The following is a 26,776-nucleotide window of genomic DNA, read 5'->3' as shown; positions in this document are numbered from 1 at the left end:
AATTCGCGCACTTAGCACAAGAGTTAGCTTCAAAGATTGAGTCTTCGGTCGAAGGAAGAAAGAAAAACAGCAAAGACAGCAGACACGGCTTGGCGTGGTTTCTTTGTTTATGTCGTGCCAGTCCGAATTGCAACATTATTTGTTTTCTTTGTCTTGAATCTCGTATTTTTTTTTTCTACACATACGTTATTTATATTTATACTTCAACATCATTACGCGAAGGGTAGCTAGCTCACTAGCTAACGTTAGCCATAGCGTAAAGAAACAGAATATTGTTGTCAAGCTTTCGTAACCGCCTGAAGGGACAGACAACGTTAGCTAACGTTAATAACGGTGAAGAGACATTGCCAGCTTTTAGTCGGTGGGGATTAGTGTGTTTTTGGTGCTTGTTGTCACTGGTTCAGGTACACTGTTGAGCCACAGCACTGTAGCGAACACAAGTTGATGTGGACTCGTTCTAATAAGCCTGTGAGAGATCAGGTCTGCGTCTGTTGAGCCACTTTGATCTATCAACTAGCTTCTTGTGGAACTTGAATAGGAGATTTAGCTTTGTCGTATTGATTTTTTAAATTGCACAAACAAGCAATATAGGCCGACAGCTGGCCTGGTTGGTTTTAAGTTTGCTGGCAAGTTGCGTAACCTGTTTGTGTGCAAAGCTGTCAGACTTGGCGAAGGTAACGTGTTGCCACATTGTGATAACAGCGTATGAATCAGAGCTAACAGTAGTAGCCTGTGGCATTGTGCACATCATTGATAGATCTCTCTCGGTTTCGGTACCTTTCAATGTCAACAATACTTGGTGGTAAAGTGGCCACTTTTTAACTGAGTAGCTTTTTTTATACTCACTCTCATGACTTTGGTAGATTTTTAAGGTTGAAATAGATCGCCTTTTAGATTAGTGAGTTATGGTAGCTGTCTGAAAATACTGTGAGGAAGTGCTGGGATTATATATAGAGACACTGAAAGAGAAAGGGTCCCTCAGAGGGTCTTCAGGTGAGGTGAACTGTCCCCCCTACTACTTCTGCCAATGCTGGATCTGGAAGTGGTGCCTGAGAGATCACTAGGACATGAGCAATGGGAATTCGCCTTAGGTGGGTGTTACAGCAACTATGTGTGTAGTTATCTGAAAAATGCTAAGGACATGAGCCATTGATCAGTAGCACTGCACCTGTTAGCAGTCACATTAAAAAAGAATACAAGCGTATGTTCGTAATGTTTAGCTAACACTATACGTCTTTCTCACACTATGTGCCAGTGTGTAATCATACTTAATGTGTGTGTCTTCAGGGATGCCATTGGCCCAGGCCATCTCTATTCTGCAGAAACACTGCCGCATCATCAAGAACGTCCAGGTGCTATACAGTGAACAGGTGAGATGAGCACACATCTGTCTGTCTTATACTCTCTCTGTGTGTGTGTGTCTCTCTCTCTCTCACACACACACACACACTCAGATTTATCTAAAATGTTAGTCAGCTACTACAACAATCTCCCTTTACGCAGCGAATACAGGTTTTTCCAGGAGGCGTTCCTGTCTAGTAGTAATAATATCTGTTGACAACTTATATTTTTCTCCAACACAACCTGTGAATGTATTTATTACTGATGTGCACATGTTTGGTGAAGCTCTCCTCCCAGGGTCAGAAATGATCACCCAAGTCATTCAAGAGATCATTGTTAACACGTTCACTGCCAATGACGTGTTTTTACGTCAAACTAAATCCAACGGTTGACTGCCAATGATGTGTTTTTACGTCAAAAAAATTATTATTATTTTTTTTTGACCGTGGGATGTGCATCTAACCCTTTTACATCTCTTATATAATTATTGGAGCCACCGAACATGTACAACCCATTCCACCGACCCACTAAGTGGCGACAGTGCTTTCCCAGACTAGAGGAAGGCAAGCAAAAAGCAGTGTGAGGAAGCCATTCTCTTGAAAATGGATTGGCGAAAACGGTTTCGTTTTCGCGCTGATTGCTGGCGGTGCGGGATTGCAAATTTGCATAATAGATTACGGGTGGAACACACTTTGAAACACGCAGCATAAATATGACCAGAATCGCAAAAGCTTCATCAAAGCTCTCAACCAAAACTCCAAGAAGCGAGCGAGTCCATCCAGACTTCCTCAAAGAGCGGCCGCGCAGACAGGCACAGCAGCAGCAAAGCAATGAGACTGGTGACAAGCTTGTGACACGGCCGCTGCAGCCAAGAAGAACGCCCACGGAGGGAGGAGTTGGAAGCAGAGGCGGGTTTCCTGCTGTTATGGAGGAAATTACTGTTCAAAACTATTGTTTAGATGTCTGACGTCTTACTGATGCCAAAAATGAATGGTTAAAGTGACTGTTCTATCGAATTTCACAAAAAGCCGTTTATCTCAAAATAATTTTTCAGACGCTGAAACCATGCTGTATTCAACTGCTAATGCTTACATAACTACTAACTCTACAAACTAACTCTTTTAGACAGAGAAAGCACACATTCTATTAGTTCTTTTGAGATATTGTGTGTTCACAAAATCTTAGCAGAAAAGAATCCTCAGGTCTTGAAAGATGAGCCAGAATCCTCAAAAAAAAAACTCTGGCAGAACCTACCTACAGTAAAAAAAAAACGGCTGGCAGTGAATGTGTTAAATAACATGATGGGTACCAATACTGTCATGCTGCCACACAAATGACTCAGATTCATGACCTATCAGGGGGCAACTGAACCCTACCTAGTCTGTTTTTAGCATGGATGATCCCTGGCTGTTTTTGTATAACTGTAATTAGTTCCTCAGACATTGTAAAAAAAATAATAACAATAAATTGTCCTGAGGTTCAAAACTAGCTCATTCTGATCCTCTGTGTGCTGCTTATCTACATACCTGAGAGGCAAAGTGACCGCCTACTTCCTGCTTCAGCACTGTACCAGAGATTTTCATCCGCCATTTATTTTCCCATAGACATTTCGTAAAATGCTTATAAAAAAATAGTTTTACCAAACCAAACGGTTCCGATATATTTAGAATCGGGAGAGACCATAGACCATTTCACTTGGACCAAAACTAAAAAAAAACAACATCGAAAAAATATTTTCTTTAAATCCGCAGTTTTTTTACATTTCGGTCCGAGTGAAATGTTATGCGGTCTCTCCTGTTTATAAATATATCTGAGCCGTTTGGTTTGACCAAGTAAAACTATTTTTATAAGCATTTTACCAAATGTCTATGGGACAATAAATGGCAGATGAAAATCTCTGGTACAGTGCTGAAGCAGGAAGTGACGTTTCACTTTGGCTCTCTATATGAGAGGGCATGTCCACCTGTCTCTCTCTGTCAGTTAATGAATTCATGAATTTGTTTGTTTATCCACTCCCCCCAACAGACGCCACTCAGCCATGACCTCATACTGAACTTGACTCAGGATGGAATTAAACTGCTGTTTGACGCCGCCAACCAGAGACTCAAGGTGATGACAGTTGATTTGATTTGGAGTTTTTTTTTTTGGACTGGTGGCTCTGCTGTGGAGGAGAGACAGTCTGCCCCCCCGGGGAGAAATAGAGCCAGCGTGGTTTGGTTTGTGTGGAGCTGTTATCAGGATGAGAGAGGCTGTCGTTAACCCATTGATACCTGATGCAGCATTTGTGTGTATATCCCTCATTTGTGTGCGTATCCCTTTAAGACCGCGAACCGCGTTAACGCGGTTCGCGGTCTTAAAGGGATACGCACACAAATGCTGCATCAGGCATCAATGGGTTAAAGGCTTATGATCAGTGGTGGTGATTCACCAGGATGGAACTGAACGACTGTTTTGGATACTGGCGAGAGAGAATTGTGGCGTTTCCCCCTACAGCTATTTAGCAGCAGCGGCCCAACACATTTGGAACATTGCCCCTATTTTTGTGGATAATTTTCAACGGTGTTGGAAATTCCTCGTCTTGCTGTATTGTTTAATCACACCATACTAACGAATCTAACTATAGCGCAATGCACTTATTACACTCCTTGTCTCTAATGTTTCTACTCACACCCCTTGGATAGTTGGCAGGGCTATATGTCATCATGACCTTCCCCCCCTCCATAACCCTGTGTGTTTCTGTGTTGTGACAGGTGATTGAAGTGTATGACCTGAGCAAAGTCAAGTTGAAATACTGGTGAGTACTGTAGGAATATCCTGTGCTGTGTGAAGGTAGATACTGGTGAGTACTGTAGGAATATCCTGTGTCGTGTGAAGGTAGATACATGATAAATGCAAATCTCTTCAATAAAACTGAAACCTGATCCTGCCAGCATGAAAAAAAACACTGTTTGGGGGCATAGATCTGTTTAACGGTCATTACTGTCATTTTGTCTTGCATTGGACTCCACTTTCAACTCTTAAGCTATAGCTCCTACTAACGAGCAGATAGACATGCTGCTGCTGAGTTTAAACTATAGCTCCTACTAACGAGCAGATAGACATGCTGCTGCTGAGTTTAAACTATAGCTCCTACTAACGAGCAGGGCACTGACTCACGGTAATGGAGCCTGCCTGTGTTGTTAATGTGTTTCTCAAACTCTGTATGAGTGTCTTTATGGACTCCATTTCAGCTCTCTGGCCATTATAGCCCCACAACTAATGCAGTGTAGCCTATGAATGTTAAAAGATGTAACATTAACTCTCTCTGTGTGTGTGTGTGTGTGTGTGCGCGCATGTGTGTTTGTGTGTTTGTGTATGTATTGTATTTCAGTGGAGTCCATTTTAACTCTCAGGCCATTGCCCCTACAATAGAGCAAATAGACCAGTCATTTGGAGCTACGCATCCTGGAGGTACTTTCCAACTCTCTCACACGCACACACACGCACACACACACACACACACACACAAACACACACACAATATGCTCTCTCGCAAAGCTTTCATTTATACCCTATTCTATGAAATAGAACAAAAAATATATAAACACACACAGACAATTTGAATCCTGTTATCAGCAACACCATTTAGAAGCGATATTCACTGTTTGCCCCCCCCCCCCTCCCACCTTCACTTACATGAAGCCTATTTGTGGCTGGACTTGTGTTTTGTGCAGTTTACAACGCTGCAGAGCAGCTGTTCCATCTGAACTTCCGAGGTCTGTCCTTCTCCTTTCAACTGGACTCATGGAACCAAGCTCCCAAATACGAGGTGAGAATGTTGCTGTCTGGCCTGAGAGCTGAGTGCTCCTTTCTTCCTCCCAGCCTGCCCTGGGGGAGTCAGGGTGCCCTCTAGTGGTTTAGAGAGGGACTGGCTTTCAAGCAGACAACCCAGGTTCAAGCCCCCATTTGGCCTCGTAGATCCAGGGCTGCTGTTCTGCAGCTGACCCTGACTTCCGACTTCACCACATTACTCAAATGTCTGGGAATATTCAGGGTTCGTACGGTCATGAAAAACGTGTAAAAGTCATGGAAATTCAAAATACAATTTCCAGGTCCTGGAAAAGTTATAAAAAAAAATTGGGGGGGGGGAAAGTCTTGGAAAATTGCAATCAGAGCATAAAAATAGTACAGCGTAAATTGGCATGACACGTAACGTTAAACGTCGCTGTGTTTCTGTTGTGTGTGAGAAGTGAATTCAGTGAGTTACAGGCACGCCCACTAGCCTACTGCTGGCTGCAGCTGAGATAGCCTCAACACGCCCACTAGCCTACTGCTGGCTGCAGCTGAGATAGCCTCAACATGCCCACTAGCCTACATCTGCCTGCTGGCTGCAGCTGAGATAGCCTCAACATGCCCACTAGCGTACATCTGCCTGCTGCCTGCAGCTGAGCTAGCCTCAACATGCCCACTAGCCTACATCTGCCTGCTGGCTGCAGCTGAGATAGCCTCAACATGCCCACTAGCCTACATCTGCCTGCTGGCTGCAGCTGAGATAGCCTCAACACGCCCACTAGCCTACATCTGCCTGCTGGCTGCAGCTGAGCTAGCCTCAACACGCCCACTAGCCTACATCTGCCTGCTGGCTGCAGCTGAGATAGCCTCAACATGCCCACTAGCCTACATCTGCCTGCTGGCTGCAGCTGAGATAGCCTCAACACGCCCACTAGCCTACATCTGCCTGCTGGCTGCAGCTGAGATAGCCTCAACATGCCCACTAGCCTACATCTGCCTGCTGCCTGCAGCTGAGCTAGCCTCAACACGCCCACTAGCCTACATCTGCCTGCTGGCTGCAGCTGAGCTAGCCTCAACACACCCACTAGCCTACATCTGCCTGCTGCCTGCAGCTGAGATAGCCTCAACATGCCCACTAGCCTACATCTGCCTGCTGCCTGCAGCTGAGCTAGCCTCAACACGCCCACTAGCCTACATCTGCCTGCTGGCTGCAGCTGAGCTAGCCTCAACACACCCACTAGCCTACATCTGCCTGCTGCCTGCAGCTGAGATAGCCTCAACATGCCCACTAGCCTACATCTGCCTGCTGCCTGCAGCTGAGCTAGCCTCAACACGCCCACTAGCCTACATCTGCCTGCTGACTGCAGCTGAGCTAGCCTCAACACACCCACTAGCCTACATCTGCCTGCTGCCTGCAGCTGAGATAGCCTCAACACACCCACTAGCCTACATCTGCCTGCTGCCTGCAGCTGAGATAGCCTCAACACACCCACTAGCCTACATCTGCCTGCTGCCTGCAGCTGAGATAGCCTCAACACGCCCACTAGCCTACATCTGCCTGCTGGCTGCAGCTGAGATAGCCTCAACATGCCCACTAGCCTACATCTGCCTGCTGCCTGCAGCTGAGATAGCCTCAACACGCCCACTAGCCTACATCTGCCTGCTGGCTGCAGCTGAGATAGCCTCAACACGCCCACTAGCCTACATCTGCCTGCTGGCTGCAGCTGAGATAGCCTCAACACGCCCACTAGCCTACATCTGCCTGCAGTGCTGGCTGCAGCTGAGCTAGCCTCAACACGCCCACTAGCCTACATCTGCCTGCAGTGCTGGCTGCAGCTGAGCTAGCCTCAACACGCCCACTAGCCTACATCTGCCTGCAGTGCTGGCTGCAGCTGAGCTAGCCTCAACACCAGACTCATCAGTCTGACTGCAGTGACTTTTGGCAATATTAGCTAATGGCTGTTGAAAGCAAGACAATGACACAGATGGCTTCTGAATATGAATCGTGCTGTAGGTATTATGAGCTGGTGTGTTTTGTATGATGAGTCGTGTGTGTGTGTGTGTGTGTGTGTGTGTGTGTGTGTGTGTGTGTGTGTGTGTGTGAGTGTGAGTGTGAGTGTGAGTGTGAGTGTGTGTGTGTGTGTGTGTGTGTGTGTCGGGGGCGTGGCAGAGGCAGCAGACCCTGCAGTGAAGGGGCTGCTGGCTGATGCACGTCAGGAAGCAGCTGCTCGCTCACTCGTCTGCTTCCTCCTGCTGCTGCTGCTGCTGCCTGCAAGCACAAATCATCATCATGTACTTGATGCATTTCCTGTTTCCCTCTGCAGACATCTGGTTCACCTCAGCTCACTTCCTGTCCCACCTGACCCACACGTTTTCACAGCTTAGCAGACTGGCTAGGCTAGCTTTAGCCAAGAGCCTTCATCTTTTTCTGCTTTAGCTGTAGGACTTTGGCCCTGAAATGCTCCAGTGTGTGTGTGTGTGCCTAACACAGCATACTCTATATCCTGAGTCACTCCCTAACCCTAACACAGCATACTCTATCCTGAGTCACTCCCTAACCCTAACACAGCATACTCTATATCCTGAGTCACTCCCTAACCCTAACACAGCATACTCTATATCCTGAGTCACTCCCTAACCCTAACACAGCATACTCTATATCCTGAGTTACTCCCAGTTGTTTTGCTTTGGCAGCCTAACTTTGCCCTGGGTTTGGCCTCCCTGCAGATTCCCCATGGTGCCATGGTCAAGAGGATGCATATCTACACTGGCAACAACCTGCAGGATACAAGGTACCACACACAAACACACACATACACACACACACACACACACACACACACACACACACACACACACACACACACACACACACACACACACACACACACACACATACACACACACACAGAGACACACACACACACACACACACACACACAGTTGGAAAGCCACGCCCATCAATGGGGAAACTAGATCGTTAGTTCACAGGCAAAAGCTGCTGTCGAGAGGAAATCTGATCAGATATGGGATTATGGACACTCTGACAAGAATGAATCTGATCAGATATGGACAGTCTGACCAGAATGAATCTGATCAGATATGGACAGTCTGACCAGAATGAATCTGATCAGATATGACAGTATGACAAGAATGAATCTGATCAGATATGACAGTCTGACCAGAATGAATCTGATCAGATATGACAGTCTGACCAGAATGAATCTGATCAGATATGACAGTCTGACAAGAATGAATCTGATCAGATATGACAGTCTGACAAGAATGAATCTGATCAGATATGACAGTCTGACCAGAATGAATCTGATCAGATATGACAGTCTGACCAGAATGAATCTGATCAGATATGACAGTCTGACAAGAATGAATCTGATCAGATATGACAGTCTGACCAGAATGAATCTGATCAGATATGGACAGTCTGACCAGAATGAATCTGATCAGATATGACAGTATGACAAGAATGAATCTGATCAGATATGGACAGTCTGACCAGAATGAATCTGATCAGATATGACAGTCTGACAAGAATGAATCTGATCAGATATGGACAGTCTGACCAGAATGAATCTGATCAGATATGACAGTATGACAAGAATGAATCTGATCAGATATGACAGTATGACAAGAATGAATCTGATCAGATATGGACACACAGTCTGACAAGGTTTTTACTGTTTTCAAGTAGACGAATCTGTCAGGATCGGGGTTAGACGTGTGGATCTAATCGCGGGTAGTTGATGACCACGGGAAACTTGGTAGGTCTGGAGAAGCTGGGGTGTTGTGGAACTTGGTAGCTTGATAGCTGGGGGTGCACTGTTCGAGGTTTTGGGAACGGTTGCAGAGATTGCTCCTTGATGAGAATTTATGAATCCCTGGCCAAGGCCTGCAGGAGCAGGCCCTTATAGGCCCGAATATGACATCACCTGTGTTATGACATCACATGTGTTATGACATCACCAGCGAGGCCATCGGAAGGCATGATTGGGACACTTGGTGGAGACACAGGTGGATCATGACATCATCAGTGATCGATGACATCATAGTAGGAATGACGACGTCACGTAGGAATGATGACGTCATCCTAACAGTACCCTCCCCTCAACGGGCGTCACCCGGCGCCCGATCAGCCGCAAGGAAATCCCGAATGAGCGCAGCGTCAAGGATGAACCGGCGGGGAACCCAACTGCGTTCCTCGGGGCCGTACCCCTCCCAATCCACTAGGTATTCAAACCCACGACCCCTGCGTCGCCTGTCCAACAGCCGCCGGACCGTGTAGGCAGGGTGGTCGTCGATTAACCGAGGCGGCGGGGGGACCGCCGCAGGAGGGCACAGGGGACTAGAGTGCACCGGCTTGACCTGGGATACGTGGAAGGTATGGTTGATGCGACGGAGAGAAGCAGGTAGAACCAAGCGGACAGCCGCAGGGTTCACAACCCGCTCAATAACAAAAGGCCCGATAAAACGGGGCGCAAGCTTCCTTGACTCAACCTTCAAGGGCACGTTCCGAGACGAGAGCCACACTCTCTGACCCGGTGCATAGGCTGGGGCCGGTGTGCGGCGGCGGTTAGCCTGGGCTTGCGTCTTGGCAGAGGAACGTAATAGTGATGCGCGAGCCCTCTTCCACGTGCGACGGCAACGGCGCAAATGTGTCTGCATGGAAGGCACCGCAACCTCCTCCTCCTGGGAGGGGAACAAGGGCGGCTGAAAACCGAAGCAGCATTCAAAGGGAGACATGCCGGAAGAGGCGTTGGGGTGCGTGTTGTGGGCGTACTCAACCCACGGCAACTGGGCACTCCAGTGGGAGGGGTCAGCAGCTGTGGTGCAACGCAGCATGGTCTCCAACTCCTGGTTGACCCTCTCGGCTTGGCCATTAGTCTGCGGGTGATAACCCGACGAGAGGCTGACAGTCGTGCCAAGAGCCGTACAGAAGGCCTTCCAAACCTGAGAAATGAACTGGGGCCCCCGATCGGACACAATGTCAGACGGAATGCCATGTGCCCGGTACACGTGTAAAACCAAGAGGTCCGCCGTCTCCTTGGAGGACGGGAGTTTAGGAAGTGGAATAAAATGAGCCCACTTAGAGAATCTGTCAATGACGGTCAAGATGACGGTGTTCCCATCGGATGGGGGGAGTCCGGTTATAAAGTCCATGGCCATATGAGACCAAGGGCGACGAGGTATAGGAAGGGGGCGGAGAAGGCCTGACGAGGGTTTAGTCGAAGTCTTGTTTCGGGCGCAGACCGGGCAAGCGGCGACGAACTCCCTAGTATCCCCCTCCATGGCGGGCCACCAGAAGCGCCTGCGGATGAAGGCAAGGGTCCGTCTAACCCCAGGGTGACAAGTAAGCCGCGTCGAGTGGCCCCACAGAAGAACCTCAGAACGGGCGGAGTCAGGAACGAATAGACGTCCCGGCGGGACCCCCTTTTGGTCAGGCTGTCCCTGTAGGGCTAGACGGACACGCGATTCAATCTCCCACGTTACCGCGGCCACAAAACAGGCCGCAGGCAACACGGGTTCGGGCTCAGCCCGTATGTCAGCAGAGAACTGGCGGGACAGGGCGTCTGGCTTGACGTTCTTAGAACCCGGTCGGTAAGTTAAGGTGAAGTTGAACCTCCCGAAAAACAGGGTCCACCTGGCCTGCCGGGAATTCAATCTCTTAGCGGCCTGGATATAGGCCAGGTTCTTGTGGTCCGTCCACACGACGAACGGGAGCTTGGAACCCTCCAGCCAATGGCGCCACTCCTCAAGAGCTGACTTAACTGCCAGCAGCTCACGATCGCCGACGTTATAATTGGCTTCAGCGGGTGAAAGCTTACACGAGAAAAAGGCGCAAGGATGGACCTTATGATCCCCAGGAGAGCGTTGAGAGAGAACAGCCCCAATTCCAGTCTCTGAGGCATCAACCTCAACGATGAACTGCAGTTCTGGGTCAGGTTGGGAGAGCACGGGAGCTGTAGAGAAACGGCGTTTGAGCTCGCTAAAAGCGGTCTTGGCCAGGGGGGTCCACCGAAACGGAGTAGAGGTGGAGGTGAGGGCGGTAAGAGGGGAAGCCACACTGCCGTAGTTGCGGACAAATCGTCGATAAAAATTGGCAAACCCAAGGAACCGTTGAAGCTGTTTCAAGGTAGAGGGTTCAGGCCAATCCGTCACAGCCGCGACCTTGGCGGGATCCATGCGCAACTCACCTTCGGCAATCACATATCCGAGGAAGGACACAGTGGAAGCATGAAATTCACACTTCTCAGCCTTGACGAAGAGGCTGTTCTCCAACAGCCGTTGGAGCACTAGGCGGACATGTTGTTGATGGTCGTCAAAATCCTGAGAGAAGATGAGGATGTCATCCAAGTAGACAAACACGAAGAGGCCGATCATATCCCTCAGAATGTCATTTATGAGAGCCTGGAAGACGGCGGGGGCGTTAGTAAGCCCAAAAGGCATAACCAGGTACTCAAAATGGCCAAGGGAAGTGTTGAAGGCCGTCTTCCACTCGTCCCCCTCCCTAATGCGGACAAGGTGGTAGGCATTCCTTAGATCAAGTTTGGAGAATATCTTGGAGCCATGAAGGGGTGGGAAGGCAGAGCTAATGAGTGGCAAGGGGTATGTGTTCTTCACCGTGATGTCGTTCAACCCTCGGAAATCAATGCATGGTCTGAGGGTCCCATCCTTCTTCCCCACAAAGAAAAACCCAGCGGCCATCGGGGACGACGAGGGCCTAATGATGCCCGCAGCCAAGGAGTCACGGATGTAGGTCCTCATGGACTCCTGCTCAGGGCGGGAGAGGTTGTATAGCCGGCTCCGGGGAAAGGTTGCCCCGGCCTTAAGGTCAACAGGGCAATCAAACGGCCGGTGGGGAGGGAGGGACAGCGTATGCTCCTTCCCGAACACCGGGGCCAAATCATGGTAAACCATGGGAACGGACGACAGATCCGTGGGAGCCACAGCCGACACCGGTGCAGGGGAAGACGGAGAGAGCGCGGCGACCAGGCAATTTGCATGGCAATAGGGGCTCCACGAGACCACCTTGCCCTTGCCTGGGGACCATTGGAGGAAGGGTTTGTGCAGGTTTAGCCAGGGGCGGCCGAGGACCACGGGAGTGTTGGGACAGTCAGTCACGTGGAAGTGAATTGTCTCCCGATGGTTACCAGAAAAGCGAAGGTCAACTGGCATGGTTCTTTCCGTAATCTGGGCGAAGCGCTGGCCCCCGAGGGTTATGGCCTCAAGGGCGGGGGAAAGTGGGACGGTCCCCACGCCCAGTCGAGTAACAATACCGCGGTCCAAGAAGCACCCCTCCGCCCCCGAGTCGACGAAGGCCGGGAGGGCAAGGGGCCGACCCCGCCAGGAGAGGGTGCAATCAAACGACGATACGGGCAGAGGTGCGCAGTCGGTCTGGCTCAGTAGCATCTGCCCAACAGCTACTGAGCCTAGTCTTTTGGTGTCTTGCGTCTTTTCGGGCAGGTGGGGCAGTCCTCGAGCATATGGTCCGGCAAACCACAATAATGGCAGAGGTTGTCGTGGATACGGCGTTGTCTTTCCTCAGGGGGGACGTGGTCCCTGCCCGATCGAGAGGGGAGGGCAGCGGCAAAGGCAGGGGCGGGGCGAGGCGCGGTATCTGCGGTGCGGGTGGGCGTCTCTTGGCCGGACCGAGCTCCCCCGGCCGGGATCAAGAACTTGAGCCTTTCGACTTCGGCCCTCAAACTCAGAAACTCAGCCCGACCCGAGTCGACCTCCGGCCCCCCCTGATAGCGTGGTGCCATCACCGTCTCCACTCTTTCTGCCTCCTTCAGTGCAGCACTGAAATTTATGGGTGCCATGATGCGTAGGTGCTCTCTCAGTCTCTCTGGGGTAACCCCCCGGATGAAGGCACTTAAGGCTAACTCCTCACGTGCCACTGGGTCGAAGGTGGGGTAACCGCGGTGTGCGAATAGGCGCACGTCAGCTGCGTAATTCCCCAACGTCTCCCCTTCTTGGCGACGGCGGCGATTCATCTGCTCTCGCATGCGGGCTGACATGAGGGCTGACGTCAGGGCCTGCACCGCCGCTTGAAAGGTCCCCTCGGCGACAAGACCTTTCGTTGACTCGCCTGGTGGACCACCTGAAGCGGCCGGCGGGGGAACTGGCGTCTGTAGAGGGACCCCCCAAGGGGCCGAGAGGGAAAGCCTGCGCCTCTTCAGCTGGCGGCCTGGTGGGTCAGCTGAGGCGGCCGGCAGGGAAACCGGCGCCTCATGGTCCTCCTCCTTGATCGGTGGGACCTTATCCGCTAAATCCGTTTTAGAGGTCGAGGCGGAAACGCCGGCGGGGAAAGCAAACAAGGGGCTGGGGCGACTGGTCAAGCGGGGCAACAGCCATTCACTCTGGCGCTGCTTCGACTGGTCGTCTAGTGGGTCCTCCTTGATCGCTAGATGGCTAAATTTGCCCGCTAAATCCACTTTGGAGGGATTCATACTGTCAGGATCGGGGTTAGACGTGTGGATCTAATCGCGGGTAGTTGATGACCACGGGAAACTTGGTAGGTCTGGAGAAGCTGGGGTGTTGTGGAACTTGGTAGCTTGATAGCTGGGGGTGCACTGTTCGAGGTTTTGGGAACGGTTGCAGAGATTGCTCCTTGATGAGAATTTATGAATCCCTGGCCAAGGCCTGCAGGAGCAGGCCCTTATAGGCCCGAATATGACATCACCTGTGTTATGACATCACATGTGTTATGACATCACCAGCGAGGCCATCGGAAGGCATGATTGGGACACTTGGTGGAGACACAGGTGGATCATGACATCATCAGTGATCGATGACATCATAGTAGGAATGACGACGTCACGTAGGAATGATGACGTCATCCTAACAGAATCTGCCAAAGAATGATTTCAGCACACTGCCTCTGTCAGACAGGAGAATGTATACAGAAAAACAACAACTTAATGGCCTCCATCAGTGTCCTGCATTCAATAAAGCTGGATAATAATTAAATGATCCCACACTGCCACACAGTGGCCTGACATGAAATACTTTGAGATTTACCAGTGACGTGACTTGATTTAATCACCAGGTAAGAAGATAAGATATATTGATCATTTCACTTCATATTTAAACATCTGAAATAGATCTACCGCTATGCTTTTCAGCCTAGTTTGAGTGACTGACGTGACATTGCTGTTAAAGTGGATTGATGCGAAGTTAACTATCGTATCATTAGAAGATAACAAGTCAGATTTCACTTCCTTGTTTTGCTCGGGAGCACACAAAAACTTTAATTGGTGATTTCTTTTTTTACATTTGTTGTCTGTGCAGCCCACCACACAACAGCTTTTAGCCATGTTTAATTCAAGGAAAATGACGCTGGTGTGTGGAAGTGAATGGAGAGCTTTCCCCTATGATGGGCGTGGCCTATTTCATGCAGTGTCTCTATCCACCTTATTTTTGAATGCCCCACTGTAAAAAATAAAAATAAAATACTACCATGTAAAGTAACTATTACGCTAGCCGCTAGTTAGCCACAGTAGCCGACTACCCACAATGCATTACGTTATCCCAGCACCCGAACGACACGGCTGTAGAGCAGAATGGCTCTGCTGTAAAATCCTCAGACGTTTTTTTTGTTAAGTTAAAACCATAGACTGTAAAACAGTCTATTACACCGGAAGCGGAAGAAGCACCCATCAGGCATCATGGCAGCTAGAAATAAGGTGGATAGGCTTATAGAGGCAGGTGTACAAATAATAGGGACCAGAAATAAATAAGATGTGCGCGTGGCCGCATTCTCTCTCTCTCTCTCTCTCTCTCTCTCTCTCTCTCTCTCTCTCTCTCTCTCTCTCTCTCTCTCTCTCTCTCTCTCTCTCTCTCTCTCCTCAGAGCTCCAGTGATGCCGCTGGCTTGTTTCCTTGGTAACGTGTACGCAGAGTGTGTGGATGTCCTGAGAGATGGGGCGGGGCCTCTGGGACTCAAACTCCGTCTTCTCACTGCAGGTAGTGTGTGTGTGTGTGAATAAGAATGAATGAATAATTTAGTATCAAAATAAGATTAAAGACAGTGTTGGACTGTGTGTATAGGCTGAAGGCAGGGACATAAAGTGGATTTTCAGACTATTTTTGACACGTTCAGTCACTGGGACCATCCGTTTCTCCTCTTTGTCGTCCTATTCCATCATGCGTCTGTTATTCTCCTTTTTTCTGGACTTTTTCCCCATTGTGTTGTCTATGTGCACATATAGGCTGTGGTCCTGGGGTGATGGCTGATGCTAAAGTGAGGTCCCTGGAGAGGAACATCTACTTTGGAGACTCCTGTCAAGACGTGCTGGGGGCCCTGGGCTCGCCACACAAAGCCTTCTACAAGTCTGAGGACAAGGTAGGAGGATTCTCTTCTGTTCTATATCTGACCATGACCCACTTCCTCCACTGGGATCATTCAAGTTCCGTCTCATCTAAACTAATCTCATTCATTCACTACGGACACGCTACATTTAGCTGCTGCGCGTTAACCTCTTCAGAGAAATATATTCAGTGGACTTTTCCTGTGGAACCGTTTGGAATAGTTTACATTCAGATTTTCTCACAAACTGACAGGGCGTTACTGGAGCCTAATCTACAAACGGAACACATTTCTTTGTGTTGATGTGATGTCATGATGTGTTGATGTGATGTCATGATGTGTTGATGTGATGTCATGATGTGTTGATGTGCTGTTCAGATGAAGATCCACTCTCCGTCGCCTCACAAGCAGGTCCCTTCAAAATGTAACGACTACTTCTTCAACTATTTCACCCTCGGAGTGGTAAGTTAGCACAGCCTGTGTGTGTGAATGGGAGTTATTTTGCACACACTAGTTGATTTGTGCCACACTAGTTGATTTTCCCATATCGTCGCTGTCGCGGCAGGACCTCGAATCTCCACAACAGCAACTTTTCAGGAAGTTAAGAAAACCTGTTTGCTCTTAAAATACTGAACCAAACGTCGTCAAAGTTGGCACATGTCTTAATTATAGTTAGTTTCCCGCTGAATGTGTCATTACATTATTAATATCTTACCTGGATAAGCTCAAATGATGTTGTTTATGTTATCAGTCCGACTTGGAAGCACTCTCTCCCGGCCAGTCAGGCGCTGATGGCCGCCTCCCCTCTGGTATGCTCATGCACAAGCCGTAAGCTCCGGGCCGCGGGGCGCGCCCAGCCTCTCGCGGCCGAGGCGAAGGCTTTGGGATGGGGATGAGAGCAGTCTGACATAACGTAACGTTAACGTTACTTTATTCTCGTCAGAAACCACTCCGATTTGCATGTTAAAACAAGTTTGCAGCCTAGGAATAACTGGATTTTTTTATTGATCTATTCACGTCAGAGGAAGCCAGGATTAAACAAAACGATATCAGAAATACACAGCGCGTCTGCCGTGTGACTTTTCCGGGTTTAGTGTCCTGCGTGGTGGGGTACAGACGGAGGTAGGGGAGGAATTTCGTAGTTTGACTGACAGATTGAGGGCGAATGGCGTTACGAGAATTACTCACAAGCTCGTTTTAATGCTTTTCCATTGGTTGCATTTGGTAAAACCCACACAGAGGCGTGAAGGGTGCCTAGTGGCACTGATTTATGACAAAAAGTACAAAAGTGACATTCGAGGTCCTGCAATCAGACTCTTCCTTCCCTCAGCAACCACTGTCAAAGTGCCCTTGAGCAACATGGGCTCCAGCAGAACTACTCAGTGGCCAACAGTAGAAGATTGGTAATGGACCCATTTCACAGCAACCCTTTTGAGGTGGTAAAAGCAGGAAGTAAAGCAGCTGTACGCTAATGCTATTAATTATGCTTCCATTCTGTTGAGGTTCTTCCAGTGCCAGGTGCCCTCATTAATGCTAATGATTACACCTGTGTTATTTCCTGCTTTACCACCTCAAAAGGTTGCTGTGAAATGAGCCTATACTGCGCACTTCCCACATGTGACTGGGTGTAAGAGTGTAACCCAGTGATACTCAACTGGCGGCCCGCGGGCCACATGTGTCCCCTGTGTGGCCTGCGATGGAATTGCAAAAAAAAAAATATATATATATATATATATATATATATATATATATATATATATATATATTTTTTTTTTACAGTGCACCTGAACGCAACATGCAAGATACCCGCTGAATAAGTGTCCAAATGTTCATGTCATTCTGGCTACCTGCCTCTTCAGATACTTGCCACTCTACTTGCACTCGATACGAATGTATTCAACTAGTTTGGTTAAATGTGCTTAAAAAAGTTTCCTCTAAACACTGTAAAAATGTGTGTGCTCCCCCTCCCCAGGATATCTTGTTTGACTCTACAACTCACCTGGTTAAGAAGTTTGTCCTCCATACCAACTACCCTGGACATTACAATTTCAACATGTAAGGATCTTTCTTTCTTTCTGTCTGTCTGTCTGCTGTGTGTTTCTTCCTGTCCTTCTGTCTTCCTCACATTTTCTCTCTTACCTCTGTCTTTCTCCATCAGACTGGACAGTACAATTTCAATCTAGTTCTCTAATAACTGGGTTAATACTATGTTATTAAGTGACATGATACTATATGTGTCTTTCAACATCTTGCCTTGCACTATAGAGAGGCAAAGTGACCGCCTACTTCCTGCTTCAGCACTGTACCAGAGATTTTCATCCGCCGTTTATTGTCCCATACACATTTTGTAAAATGCTTATAAAATAGTTGTACTTCGTCGAACCAAACGGTTCAGCCAACGCTATAATCGGGAGAGATCATAGAACATTTCACTCGGACCAAAATACTAATAAAAAACATTGAAAAAAGATTTTCTTTAAACCCGCATTTTTTCTTTACGTTTTGGTCCCAGTGAAATGTTATGCAATCTCTCCTGTTTCTAAATATATCTGTACCGTTTGGTTTGAACCAGTAAAACTATCTTTATATGAAATGAGTATGGGAAAATAAACGGCGGATCAAAATCTCTGGTACAGTGCTGAAGCAGGAAGTAGGCGGTCACTTTGCCTCTCTATTTGTCTCACTATTGATCATTTTATGTGCTGTCGATTTTTTATGCCTCCGCCGGCGATAGCGGCGGTCAAAGTTCACGGTCACTGTGACCTCACAAATGCCATTTTCTAGCTTGTTAACACGATATCTCCGTAACGCCTTGACGGAATTTCTTCACATTTGGCTCAAACGTCCACTTGGACTCAAGGATGAGCCGATTACATTTTGGTGGTCAACGGTCAAGGTCACTGTGACCTCACAAATGCCATCTTCAAGTTCGTTAACGCCATATCTCCGTAACGCCTTGACGGAATTTCTTCACGTTTGGCTCAAACGTCAAGGTCTGGACAGACACACGAATGGTGACTGCCCACTAGTTGGCGGAGACATATACTGTATCCTCTGCGGTGCGGTCGTTCTAGTTTTCTTCGCTCTCAACGCAATGTGAATTTTCTCCTCCCCCCACAGATATCATCGATGTGACTTTAAAATTCCACTAGTCATCAAGAAAGGTGAGTGAGACGGTTTTCAGTGCATGATTCTATACCTTCTGGAGAATGAAGTGTCCTGTAAGTCACAATGTAAACAGTGTGATATGCACGTATGTCCCACATTCATCTACTGTCTGTCTGTCTCTCTTTAGAAGGAGCTGATTCTCAGGGGGAGGACTGCCTCTTAACCACCTACAGCAAGGTCAGATACTGACAGAAAACTCTTGTGTTTGGTCAGAAGTCGATGCATGTCACTGTCTCAGGGCTGTTAGTACATCCAGCAGGTGGCACTGTGGCTCTTCATCACTGAGGTTGGAGCACAGCGCCCTCTATCTGGAAGAATATATCTGCCATCAACTTCAACCATGGATGCAACCAATCTCTACACATTGTTTTTGAGAAGTTTATGCCTCTAGTCTTTCAAATAAGTTGTAGAGAATTGGGACCCTTTTAATGGCTGTAATCAACTTCTCATCACCTTTGCATTTGCTCGGCAGAGCAACTGTTCTCTCTTTGTATTATATATACAGTAGGGGTGCTCCGATCCGGCTAAGCCACGATCCGATCCGATTCCGATTCCTGGGGTCATGATCCGATTCCAGAATCGATTCTCGATTCCAACGATTCTCGATTCCAGAATCTAGAATCGATTCTCAATTATGTAGTTTTATATTGCAATAACACACAAAGGTAAATATAAGACAAAAAATGACAAATGTATTAATGCTGAACTTCAAATTCAACTTCTGTATTACAGTCAGGGCCTAAATTAATTTTGCAAACTAGGGGGGAATTCCCCCCTTATGTTCTTCAGATAAGATGGATTTATAGGCTGGGGGGGATCTGTAGACTTTGAGAAGGATTTATAGATTTTGGGGGGAATACATTAACCAGAGTTCTTAAGTGCAAGAGGTGGTGGCACCGTGGCAGTACAGTACACAAATTACATGAACATTTGGACACTTATTCAGCCGGTATCTTGCATGTTGCGTTCAGGTGCACTGTAAAAAAAAAAAAAAAAATACGATTTTAAAAATCGATTCTTGGGAGTTTGGAATCGATCCAGGAATCGTGGCATTAAGAATCGCGATACTTTCAGAATCAATTTTTTTGGAGCACCCCTAATATACAGGGTGTGTGTGTATATATATACTGTATATATAATATATATATATATATTATATTTAAGCAATAAATCACGACAGGCCGTGGTATTTGCTTATTATACCACACCTAAGGGTCGTGCTTCTCCCGACGCCGTGGTATAAGCATATCACCGTCTGAAGGGATCTATTGCTTTTATAAAATGGTTACTAAGTATGACAATATGAAAATTATCATGATTATTATTATTATTATTTAAATGTCTTAAATCAGTGTTTAAAAAATTAAGTGTGAAATGAAAGAGTCGAGCTGTTTGGAGCTCTGGCTCAGGTCCAAACAGCTGGCCTCATTCTTTTCACGCTTCACACAGTGAGTGGCTCTAACTGTGCTAAATTGACTGTGGTATATATGCTCAATACACCACAGCTGTGAGCCAATCAGATTGCTTGATTTGAGAGCGCCGTGAGATAGTGAGCAGCCTTTGTCATTGACTTTGCACTCCTCATCAGAGACTGTGATTCAGATCAGCCACCTTCCAGTCAGAAGCCTCTGTCTTTACTCCATCAGTGTGTTGTCTTTACTCCATCAGTGTTGTCTTTACTCCATCAGTGTTGTCTCTTGTTTCTCCACCAGTGGGATCAGATCCAGGAGCTGATGGGACATCCCATGGAAAAACCTGTGGTGCTGCACAGGTAAAGAACATCAACACGCTCATACACACAGATCATTCCTACCAGTACCAAACAGTGGCCCTCATTTATAAAGTGCGCACTGTAAAAAAAAAAAAAAAAATCTTACATTCAAGTGATTTTAAGAATGATTTTTTGGGGTGATCAAGTCTTTTTTTATTGACAATTTCTTCATAAAAACACAAGAAAACAAAACCACATACATATATACATACTCAAAAACATACATTCAAGTCCCCACTCCCCCCTCCCCACAGCCCCCCCCCCCCCCCCCCCAAATATCATAACAAGGTAAAATATAGCCGCAAGCGGCGATGGGCGGGGTTCAAGCCTTGCGCAGATGACAAAGCTTCTGATTCTGACTAGGACATCCTCCTTGATATATCTGACAAGTTTCGCGATCATTGGGCAAACAGGTGTGGAGTTACAGCCTTTTTGATGTTAAGCCACGCCCATTTCTGGCGTTTATGGCGCCCCCTTTTGGTCGAATTGCACAAAATTTGACACACATGGTCTAGGATGGTCTCTGAAGACCTCCTGCAAGTTTCGTGAAGATTCCTTAATCGGTCATGAAGTTATGACAATTTAGCTGTGAGGCCACGCCCTCTCACAACTTTAACGATTAATATCTCCGAAACTAAAGTAGATTTCAAAGGTTTCAAAAAGGCAGTTTGTAGAGCTTGCTCCAGAGAGGCTTCCTGGCGATGCTGATGCAAATCGGTCCAACGGTCTAGGAGGAGTTCTCAAAAATGTGTTTTCCAAACTTTTCCAAATATCTAAAAAATTTTCCAGGCGGACATTAAGGGTCCTTATGGCAAACTTGTAGAGCAGGTTCACCTGAACATCTGGAAAAAAAAAGTTTGAAAATCGGACCAACGGCGTGGAAGTTATGGCCTTTAACGTAAAACCATCGATTATAGCGCCACCTTCAGGCCGATTCGAAAAATCTTTTTTGAGCAGCTACCTGCCAACAATATCTGTCATTGGGCCAAATCTCAGGTCTCTACCATTTACCAACTCACGGGAATTTGCGTCGGGGCAGATGAAAAACAACAAGAAATATAGCCGCAAGCGGCGATGGGCGGGGTTCAAGCCTTGCGCAGATGACAAAGCTTCTGATTCTGACTAGGACATCCTCCTTGATACAGCTGACAAGTTTCGCGATCATTGGACAAACAGGTGTGGAGTTACATCCTTTTTATGTTAAGCCACGCCCATTTACGGCGTTTATGGCGCCCCCTTTTGGTGGAATTGCACCAAATTTGACACGCATGGTCTGGGATGGTCTCCGAAGACCTCCTGCAAGTTTCGTGAAGATTCCTTAATCGGTCATGAAGTTATGACAATTTAGCTGTAAGGCCACGCCCCTCTCAACTTTAACGATCAATATCTCCGAAACTAAAGTAGATTTTCAAAAATGCAAAAAGCACGGTTGTAGAGCTTGCTCCAAAGATGCTTCCTGGAGATTCTAGTGCAAATCGGTCAAACGGTCTAGGAGGAGATGCAAAAAATGTGTTTTCCAAACTTTTCCAAATATCTCAAAAACTTTCCAGGCGGACATTGAGGGTCCTTATGGCAAATTTGTAGAGCAGGTCCACCTGAACATCTGGAAAAAAAAAGTTTGAAAATCGCACCAACGGCGTGGAAGTTAAGGCCTTTAACGTAAAACCATCGATTATAGCGCCACCTTCAGGCCGATTCGAAAAATCTTTTTTGAGCACCTACCTGCCACCAATATCTGTCATTGGGCCAAATGTCAGGTCTCTACCATTTACCAACTCACGGGAATTTGCGTCGGGGCAGATGAAAAACAGCAAGAATAATAATAAACCGAGTGAAAAACAATAGGGTTTCAGCCCCTTCGGGGCTTGAACCCCTAATAATAATAATAATAATAAACCGGGTGAAAAACAATAGGGTTTCAGCCCCTTCAGGGCTTGAACCCCTAAATATAGCCGCAAGCGGTGATGGGCGGGGTTCAAGCCTTGCGCAGATGACAAAGCTTCTGATTCTGACTAGGACATCCTCCTTGATATATCTGACAAGTTTCGCGATCATTGGACAAACAGGTGTGGAGTTACAGCCTTTTTTATGTTAAGCCACGCCCATTTCTGGCGTTTATGGCGCCCCCTTTTGGTCGAATTGCACAAAATTTGACACACATGGTCTAGGATGGTCTCCGAAGACCTCCTGCAAGTTTCGTGAAGATTCCTTAATCGGTCATGAAGTTATGACAATTTAGCTGTGAGGCCACGCCCCTCTCAACTTTAACGATCAATATCTCTGAAACTAAAGTAGATTTTCAAAAATGCAAAAAGCACGGTTGTAGAGCTTGCTCCAAAGATGCTTCCTGGAGATTCTAGTGCAAATCGGTCAAACGGTCTAGGAGGAGATGCAAAAAATGTGTTTTCCAAACTTTTCCAAATATCTCAAAAACTTTCCAGGCGGACCTTGAGGAAACTGGGGGGTACTTTGAAGAGCAGGTTCACCTGAACATCTGGAAAAAAAAAGTTTGAAAATCGGACCAACGGCGTGGAAGTTATGGCCTTTCAAAGTTTGAAATTTGAACCCCTAATTATAGCGCCCCCATCAGGCCGATTCACAAAATATTTCTGGAGCATCTAGGAACCAACCATATCTGTCAGTGGGCCAAATCTCATGTCTCTGCAGTATACCAACTCACGGGAATTTGCAATGAGGAAGAGGGGAAAAGAAAAAATAAACCATAATATAGCCGCAAGCGGCGATGGGCGGGGTTCAAGCCTTGCGCAGATGACAAAGCTTCTGATTCTGACTAGGACATCCTCCTTGATATATTTGACAAGTTTCGCGATCATTGGACAAACAGGTGTGGAGTTACAGCCTTTTTTATGTTAAGCCACGCCCATTTCTGGCGTTTATGGCGCCCCCTTTTGGTCGAATTGCACAAAATTTGACACACATGGTCTAGGATGGTCTCCGAAGACCTTCTGCAAGTTTCGTGAAGATTCCTTAATCGGTCATGAAGTTATGACAATTTAGCTGTGAGGCCACGCCCTCTCACAACTTTAACGATTAATATCTCCGAAACGAAAGGAGATTTCAAAGGTTTCAAAAAGGCAGTTCGTAGAGCTTGCTCCATAGATGCTTCCTGGCGATGGTGGTGCAAATCGGTCCAACGGTCTAGGAGGAGATGCAAAAAATGTGTTTTCCAAACTTTTCCAAATATCTCAAAAACTTTCCAGGCGGACATTGAGGGTCCTTATGGCAAATTTGTAGAGCAGGTCCACCTGAACATCTGGAAAAAAAAAGTTTGAAAATCGGACCAACGGCGTGGAAGTTAAGGCCTTTAACGTAAAACTGTCGATTATAGCGCCACCTTCAGGCCGATTCGAAAAATCTTTTTTGAGCACCTACCAGCCAACAATATCTGTCATTGGGCCAAATGTCAGGTCTCTACCATTTACCAACTCACGGGAATTTGCGTTGGGGCAGATGAACAAGAATAATAACAAGAATAAATATAGCCGCAAGCGGCGATGGGCGGGGTTCAAGCCTTGCGCAGATGACAAAGCTTCTGATTCTGACTAGGACATCCTCCTTGATATATCTGCCAAGTTTCGCGATCATTGGACAAACAGGTGTGGAGTTACAGCCTTTTTTATGTTAAGCCACGCCCATTTCTGGCGTTTATGGCGCCCCCTTTTGGTGGAATTGCACAAAATTTGACACACATGGTCTAGGATGGTCTCCGAAGACCTCCTGCAAGTTTCGTGAAGATTCCTTAATCGGTCATGAAGTTATTACAATTTAGCTGTGAGGCCACGCCCTCTCACAAATTTAACGATTAATATCTCCGAAACGAAAGGAGATTTCAAAGGTTTCAAAAAGCCAGTTTGTAGAGCTTGCTCCATAGATGCTTCCTGGCGATGGTGGTGCAAATCGGTCCAACGGTCTAGGAGGAGATGTCAAAAAGGTGTTTTCCAAACTTTTCCAAATATCTCAAAAACTTTCCAGGCGGACATTGAGGGTCCTTATGGCAAATTTGTAGAGCAGGTCCACCTGAACATCTGGAAAAAAAAAGTTTGAAAATCGGACTAACGGCGTGGAAGTTATGGCCTTTAACGTAAAACCTTTGATTATAGCGCCACCTTCAGGCCGATTCGAAAAATCTTTTTTGAGCACCTACCAGCCAACAATATCTGTCATTGGGCCAAGTTTCAGGTCTCTACCATTTACCAACTCACGGGAATTTGCGTCGGAGCAGATGAACAAGAATAATAATAATAATAAACCGGGTGAAAAACAATAGGGTTTCAGCCCCTTCAGGGCTTGAACCCCTAATAATAAACCGGGTGAAAAACAATAGGGTTTCAGCCCCTTCAGGGCTTGAACCCCTAAATATAGCCGCAAGCGGCGATGGGCGGGGTTCAAGCCTTGCGCAGATGACAAAGCTTCTGATTCTGACTAGGACATCCTCCTTGATATATCTGACAAGTTTCGCGATCATTGGACAAACAGGTGTGGAGTTACAGCCTTTTTTATGTTAAGCCACGCCCATTTCTGGCTTTTATGGCGCCCCCTTTTGGTCGAATTGCACAAAATTTGACACACATGGTCTAGGATGGTCTCCGAAGACCTCCTGCAAGTTTCGTGAAGATTCCTTAATCGGTCATGAAGTTATGACAATTTAGCTGTGAGGCCACGCCCTCTCACAACTTTAACGATTAATATCTCCGAAACGAAAGGAGATTTCAAAGGTTTCAAAAAGCCAGTTTGTAGAGCTTGCTCCAAAGATGCTTCCTGTCGATTCTAGTGGAAATCGGTCCAACGGTCTAGGAGGAGATGCAAAAAATGTGGTTTCCAAACTTTTCCAAATATCTCAAAAACTTTCCAGGCGGACATTGAGGGTCCTTATGGCAAATTTGTAGAGCAGGTCCACCTGAACATCTGGAAAAAAAAAGTTTGAAAATCGGACCAACGGCGTGGAAGTTATGGCCTTTAACGTAAAACCGTCGATTATAGCGCCACCTTCAGGCCGATTCGAAAAATCTTTTTTGAGCACCTACCTGCCAACAATATCTGTCATTGGGCCAAATGTCAGGTCTCTACCATTTACCAACTCACGGGAATTTGCGTTGAGGCAGATGAAAAACAGCAAGAATAATAAACCGGGTGAAAAACAATAGGGTTTCAGCCCCTTCAGGGCTTGAACCCCTAATAATAATAATAAACCGGCACAAAAACAATAGGGTTTCAGCCCCTTCAGGGCTTGAACCCCTAATAAATCAAGATGATGACATTGAGCAGGTTTTGGAGCATGTCAGCGACAACGCACCAGCTGCCCAGAGTCGTCTCAGTAGTCCCGTTGATTCTAACAGTTGACATCTCAAAATAAATCCTATCCAAAATCCTGTGTGAGGACGCAGGGTCTAATAGCGAAGGGAGTGAGGGCGCTTCCAACGCAAGGCCACCATCTTTGTAGCAGCTGTGAAGCCGGCTAGTGCAATGCGTCTTGTGAGCTTGGCACATTGTACTTGCTGGCTTGACAGCTGCTAAAAAACATGGTCACGTTGCGCTGGAAACATTGTAACAAACATGTGAGGTTAGGAAAGTTCCTGGAAACATTGTAACAAACATGTGAGGTTAGGAAAGTTCCTTACCACCTCGATTTGAAACAGCGCTACGAGGTTTCTATAAGATCAGCTGTGAACAAACGCTTCTTAAAAAATATAAAAACTGGAGCTACGAGGTTTCTAATAGGACACTGGTCATTTTCAATATGACCCAAACGAGCGTCCGCTCTGACATGATCATGTTTGTGTTTGATTGACAGGTCATCGTCAGCCAATAACACCAATCCTTTTGGCTCAACCTTCTGCTTTGGACTGCAGAGGATGATCTTTGAGGTCAGGAAACGTTGGCTCTCTAGAAGCATATTCAGATGGGAACAGCTCAGACCTGAGCCCATTCTGACCCTTATTGTTCCTGTTCCCCTTCCCTAGGTGATGCAGAATAACCACATAGCATCAGTGACCCTCTATGGTGCTCCGCGGACCACCAGCCAAGCCCGACCCGAGTCTAGTAGTAGTACCCACTGAACACGTAACCTTTCCAGAACCACAACTGGCCCGGATCTAGTACTTCTACCGTCATGAACTGAAGAGCCGGCTGCTGCAGGCCTGGCCAGATTCTTAACCAAGCAGACCTAAACCAGAACCACAATTTATTCTTGCCCCGGTCTAAGTTGTACTCATTGAACATAAAAAAAACAGCCAGAGCCCCAAGATAACCCAGAACCACCTGGAATCCACCGATCACAACTGGGATGAATCTAGTACCGGCCGGTGAGTAAAGTCACAACCTCTTCTGGTGCATCATAAGATTTGGCTCTTCCCACCAGATGCAACCACAAGTACAGCCGCT

The 26,776-nt window shown here is 47.0% G+C and overlaps 1 protein-coding gene across 1 annotated transcript; it reads left to right on the top strand.

Moving 5' to 3' along the window:
* Window positions 1–823: 823 nt before the first annotated feature.
* phaf1 (phagosome assembly factor 1) lies at window positions 824–26,451 on the top strand (the record flags this gene model as incomplete). Its single annotated transcript, XM_083654270.1, has 16 exons — window positions 824–1,091; window positions 1,288–1,370; window positions 3,367–3,450; window positions 4,092–4,135; window positions 4,712–4,791; window positions 5,055–5,149; window positions 7,807–7,904; window positions 14,980–15,092; window positions 15,338–15,471; window positions 15,814–15,897; window positions 17,408–17,490; window positions 18,556–18,599; window positions 18,731–18,780; window positions 20,316–20,374; window positions 26,187–26,259; window positions 26,356–26,451. Exons 1-16 carry the CDS (start codon window positions 1,028–1,030, stop codon window positions 26,449–26,451), a joined length of 1,284 nt encoding a protein of 427 aa, XP_083510396.1. The 5' UTR covers window positions 824–1,027.
* Between the last annotated feature and the right edge of the window lie 325 nt (window positions 26,452–26,776).

Source organism: Poromitra crassiceps, assembly GCF_964638095.1.
Source record: "Poromitra crassiceps genome assembly, chromosome: 18".
In the NCBI taxonomy this organism is placed as follows: domain Eukaryota; kingdom Metazoa; phylum Chordata; class Actinopteri; order Beryciformes; family Melamphaidae; genus Poromitra; species Poromitra crassiceps.
The sequence above is the reverse complement of the archived record's forward strand: the minus strand, read 5'-3'. Positions and strand labels throughout refer to the sequence as shown.